The following is a 6,106-nucleotide window of genomic DNA, read 5'->3' on the forward strand; positions in this document are numbered from 1 at the left end:
GTGCTTTCATACTTTTCATATTTAATCCTTGTGACAAGACCTTTCACTTGATATCAAGAATTTGGATCTTGACCTTGGAGTTTGACTTACTTTTAAAAAACAAACCTTAACCATAACTTTTAAAACATCTTTTGTGACCAAAAATGATATTAATGAATTGGTTTTACGTCGTGGGACATTGCATTAGTTTCACATAAAGTATATATATCACATGTGTATATCACATGTGTACTGATTTTTTTTTTTGGAAGTGGGGGGGGGGGGGCTCCCATCTTTTGTGACCAAAAATGATACTAATGAATTGGTTTTACGTCGTGGGACATTGCATTAGTTTACATAAAGTAAAGCTAAATAAAAATAAGTTGAAACTTTTTTTAATAAAAACTCCAAAAGCCTTATGTAATGGACCAGAGCTAGAATCAATACACATATCTTAAGACAAGCATAGGGATTATTCTGCCCTATAAACACGTGCTTGTCTTATTTAATTAAAGCACTAATACTCGGCTGTGGTTATCAAAGTAATTAAACACGGTTGTGGATATCAATTGTGTTGAGCTTCCGGGATTTACTCACTGGTATCCAAACTAGACCTCAAACCGTCCCCATAACCTTTTCAAGAATCCCAGAAACGCAACTGATATCTGTTTTTGTATGGCCAATTGATTTAGATGATTTTCTGGCCCTAGAATTGTTAAAGAATGACTACTTCGTCCTAATAATCTGGACCACTCACAGTCACGGTCCTCAATATTCAACATATACTATACTGACACAAGCCCCCTGTTTAAATATGTAATGTGTTTCCTATATAAGGTGCTCCCTAAATCTGGAATTAACATTCTTTTTGTCCCCTGCTTCACTGTGCGTAAAACGTTTAATTCTAGCAAAATAAAGTTGTTGAATTTTCATAGAAATATCCCATTATTTTAAACCTCCGGTGCTGAAGAGTTCCGCAATAGTCTACTTCGAATACATCGTACTATCGTTCATTCCTATAGAAAATAGTAGTAAAACGAAATATTCGATGCAGACTATTGCGGAACTCTTCAGCATCGGAGGTTTAAAAGAATGGGACATTTCTATGCAAAATCAACAACTATATATTTTGTTGGATTTAAACCTTTTAAAGATAAGAAAGGAACGTTTTATAGTGATAGAGACTTAAAAGGATGTCAAACGGAAGAACTTGAACCGGGCAGCTAATTCATTTCTGCTCGAATTGATTGAAACGAGCGGTCGAAGTCGGGACAATAAAGCCCGAATCACGTTGAATGGGAATGATCCGAGAATGTTGTAGTCCCATTTTTAGTCCCCACGACATCTCGCTGAGATTACTATACACGCTGTTCATTATTTGCTCAATGATACAAACTGATTTTCAATACAGAAATGTAAATATTTTATAATAATGACGTATTAGACCATATGAAACATGTCCCAAAGTCATATGAAGGTCTTTAAGAATGTTTTATCCAAAAGCATATCAGTCTAATACATATATATGTGGGGCTATTATCTATAGTACGAGGGTAGTTCAATAAGTAATGCAATACTCAGTATATCATAATAAATGTTGAGGCAATTGATTTTCTTTTTTCATATTTGAAAAGTTCTATTTAAGATCTACTAAACACAGAAAACCCCACGAATTTTCATAGTGTCTTCGCAAAGAAATTCATTTTTAAAGTAAGCATGGTCACTACACTGAGCTGAAAACTGTTTATAAATGATCTCCACCAAGTAGATGAAAATAAGTGCGTATTTGAAAGCTGCGCTTTTTACACAAATTACCGCAAACCTCATATTTAAGATAAAATTTTTATAAGTGGAAAAAAATAATCTTTAAGGCTGTATACTTTTCAGATGGATTCAATAATTCAGAAGAAAAAAAACAAGGGTTCAAATATAACAGTCAATATGGTCAATTGAAATTTGTGGGGACATCATAAAATATCGACTTTATGTGCTACATGTAATTTGAAAATGCTATATTTACATGGAATGACATTGTTATAATACTTAACATTCAATCGTCACAGCATTTTGTAGAACTCGGACAAAGGAACAACATACAACAATATTTCAATTAGATGGGTGCCCTATTTTCTCACAAATGTCCAAGAGAGAACATTCGTTAAATGTGCATACGGTTTACTTAAAACACATTTTTAAACAAAATGGAAGAATTGATAAACTTGCTTGATGTATGACGAAACATTGGTGCTCTTATTATAGTCATAAAATATGATTAATGATAAAAAATGAGGAATCTAAGAAAAGGGTGTCATTGGATTAGGATAAAGAGAAGTAATGGCTGCAAACATGTTTTATTAGTTTTCATGTATTTAAAGAGGTCCATTAAAACATGAACATGCAACCAAATGAAGGACTAGCAATAGTAAGTTTTATCTTCAAATCGCATGAAGGAAAGTTGAACAGATTTTTTGCAAAGGAAGTCCAAAATTCGGTGTTCATGGTATTTTTCCTGTGCTTAACAACGAAGCTGGATATACTCTTAGAGAAAAAAAAAAGATTTTGAAGAAAAGAGAGTATATAGAATCACCCATATTAGCTTGATTGCAGCCACTGTGAGATCTTTTCGTCCCCAAAACACATGAAAACAATCAAAGGAAGATTTTACAATGTGAGATATGCCATGGGAAATGATCTTTCTCAGTGTCTTTGGGGTATCCCTAAAGATAAGTATGCTGAGGATTTCTGTTCATAGATTCAAAGACTTAAGACACATGTAACTGGTAACAGGGAACACCTTTAGGGATAGAAACTATTAAGAATATGTATTACGTACTTTTCTTACTTTTAGATGACATGTTGCACTATTTATTGAACAACCCTCGTACATGTGTAAATATTGATCGAAAAGAGAAACTTGCAAGGTTTTAACTTGAATCATATTTCACTGAAGTTATAGATCAGAATCTTTCCACCAGATGTCAACAACAGTTTGAATCCATCATGAAAAAAAGTCACACGGACACCATATGGACGTTGGACGGCAGGGTCGTCTTGTATGATCTTTCTAATAAATTTTCCTTGGGGATCCAACTGAAAGACGTTATTAGATCCGAAACACGCAACGTACAAATTTCCTTCGGAATCACTTGTAATACCTATTGGTTTTACCATCTCAAAAGATTTATATAATTTCGTAGACGCTCCAGTACTACTTAGGTCTTGTGAGTAAACAGAATTGTCACAATGAACAGTGTATAGTAAACGTCTCTCTGAAATCGCATGGATTCCGTTACAAAGTGAATTATCATACGAGTGTTGGGCTTTTATGTAATTTCCTTCTTCATCATAAACTCTAAATACTTGTTCAGTTTGTTTTTCCTCTAAGGAAACAATAATTTTATCATTAAATGTACAAATACCATATGCATTATGGGGCAGTTGTAATTCTTTGCAAGGTATAATGCAACGATCTGAAATATTTGCTTTGTATATACCAACAAGATTGAAATTTTGCATTGTGACACAGAATTGAAATTGATGTTTTCGGAGAGCTGCTATACCCCAAGGTGTGTAAGGAAGTGGACTTGATGCCAACAACGTTCCATTCCCACTCAAAAAATATACCATATTACTATTCTGACATACCGTTACCAAATGAGTACCATTAATAACCTCAACATCCGTTAGACAAGAGCTTTCTTGAACGTTCAGTGACTTTTCCAACACAAGTTTTGCAGAGCGAAAGTCAACGCCATTTGTCTTCAATTTAAGCTTAATTTCACCAAATAAATTTAATGATGAATGAAAATTATGTCCGAACTCATTGATATTCAAATCTAAAACCGGTGTTTTGTATCTTTTCACTAGGTTTTTGATTTGTAAATCGATATTCGATACATCTTTTTCCATCTTCTTGATCTCCCAAAACAGTGCAATCTTGCTGAATCTTTCAGAAAGTTGAAGCAGTTGAATACTTCGTTCCAGCTTCTCTTGAACAGTCTGTAACTCTTCAAGCTTTGTCTGTAATACCAGTGTCTGTTCTTTCTCAGTTTTTGCCAGGCTACTAAGGGGATCCTTTTCTTTGTCTCTCAAGGTTTGTATTATTTCTTCAGTCAAACCTTTAACTCTGGCTTCTATAGTTTTGGATTCTTTCATGAAATTCTCCTTGTCATCTTCTACACGGGTTACCTCTGAATCGCATCTTTTCCTAAGTTCGTCAAACTCTGTTCTCAGTCTTTGTACCTTTTCAGGGGAATGTAAGGAACATTCATCCAGACTGCTGACCTTTTCACACTTTCTGTGTGATACAGTGGCGCACATCAGACAACAAGGTTCCTCGTGATCAAAACAGTAAACTTCCAGTTTCCTACTGCTGTGTTGCTTACAAAATAAGACAGAACTGATAGAATCAGTCTGATTTTTGGCCTCGATATTACACACCTTGTGTTCCATAGTAAGTCTGTTGACCTCGTGAAACTTGGCACATTTTTCACAAAGGTTATCAGAGCACTCGGTGCACCAGTATATCGCAGATTCGTTTTTTTCTTGCCTTTTGCAATAAGCACACAACACCTCTTTATTTTCCATCTTTTCTTGGTTTATCAAAGTGACAATTAAATGATTTTTTGGTAAGTTTTTTAACCATGCATCAATGTTATCTACGTTGTCGTAGCACTTCCGGCAAACGGGACAAATAAAGTTAGTCTTTCCTAGGATCTTGTTCAAAGTTGTCGATGCATATGAACATATACAAGACTTACAAAATGTATGCAAGCATTGAGGTAGCGATTTTGGATCCCGAAAAACATCAAAACAAATGGGACAAACTATCAAGTCATTTGTAGGCGGTACACAGGTAGCCATGCCACTAACATTTTGTACGGAGGCCAAGATTGGCAAGAATGTAGAAAAACTCAGATAGGCCTACACTGTAGAACGTTTTCACTTCTTAAAAATTCATTCTAGCTCCTCTGCATCTTGTCAAGCCAATGTTGAATGAATCGATTTTAAGGTTTCTTTTCAAAAACGTTTTAAAACATTTTTTGCTCCCTTTAAAATAATTATCATAAGTGATGTCTAATACGTACTAGCTAGTACTTTATACTTTCCGATCCTCTGGTTCTGAAAACTGACGTTGTCTTATATTTAAAATATTCACAAAAATGTCTCTGGATACTCAAAGTAATGTATTTTTACTCACGATAATTCTTCAAATATTTTATCTTTAAAGTTAATCGTGTTTTATGGGGGAAAGTAAATTTTAAATAAATTTTCAAAAAATGCGAAAAGAACACCTATACTATGCATTTACCAATTCAAAATTGATAAAACATTTTCGAAATAAAAATCATAGTGTATCTAGGCTTTTGAAAAAATTGCATACTTTTTCAATACATATAAGGTACTTTAGTTTCTTCTATTTACTTCGATAATTTTACATTGCATAGTGAATCAAGATTTTAATTTCTTTTCATTGCAAAACACCATAAATCACTTCTAATATGTATCATGTAAATAAACATTGGTATCTATGGTTAGATTTCAAGATGCTCTAGATATTTCTTTAAATATGTAATTTTAAAATAAATTTAAAGGGGTAAAATTTATTTTTAAAAAAGTATATTTTCCTAAACAGATAACAATTATTCCATATCAAATTGTACTTACAGTGTTTACGGTTTAAAGACCGAAAGGAAGTACATTTGTACGTGTCTGTCGTGGTCGCAGGAAAAAGAAACTTTTTTGTACCCTAAGCTTAGTGTGGACTGTGTAGAGAGGGTGCACTAGTACAATTCTCTGTCACCCTTGGACTTTCAGTAAGGCGTGGTATTATTGACGCTAGCGTAATTAGCGTCTCTCAATGGCGACATAGATTGTCATTATCTAAGAAATAAATAACATCAGAAATTTTAAATTGTTGTTGACAACGACGAGGCAACTTAAGGCCCGCCTCGTTACCGTACAAAATATTATCATTGGATCCTTGCTACACTCGTGAACCTTTGCTCGAATTCCTATCCCATGTATCCTTCAACAGCGAATGAAAGGTTGTGTAAATTTAAGATGCTAATTATTTAACGTCGAGAATGCAACGCCTTACTGAAAGTTCAAGGATAACAGAGAATTG

At 34.0% G+C, this 6,106-nt stretch overlaps 1 protein-coding gene across 1 annotated transcript; it reads right to left on the bottom strand.

Annotated features, from left to right (window-relative positions):
- Positions 1 to 2,866: 2,866 nt before the first annotated feature.
- LOC134240302 (probable E3 ubiquitin-protein ligase MID2) lies at positions 2,867 to 4,851 on the bottom strand. The gene has a single exon (XM_062722407.1). It carries the CDS (start codon positions 4,840 to 4,842, stop codon positions 2,914 to 2,916), a length of 1,929 nt encoding a protein of 642 aa, XP_062578391.1. The 5' UTR covers positions 4,843 to 4,851; the 3' UTR covers positions 2,867 to 2,913.
- Positions 4,852 to 6,106: the final 1,255 nt, after the last annotated feature.

Source organism: Saccostrea cucullata, unplaced genomic scaffold, assembly GCF_032062105.1.
Source record: "Saccostrea cucullata isolate Sc308-1 unplaced genomic scaffold, CSIRO_AGI_Scuc_v1 ctg43, whole genome shotgun sequence".
NCBI lineage: Eukaryota > Metazoa > Mollusca > Bivalvia > Ostreida > Ostreidae > Saccostrea > Saccostrea cuccullata.

What these genes read in the sequence shown, in the direction of transcription:
- LOC134240302 (XM_062722407.1), bottom strand. Translation starts at nt 4,842, where the DNA reads ATGGCTACCTGTGTACCGCCTACAAATGACTTGATAGTTTGTCCCATT.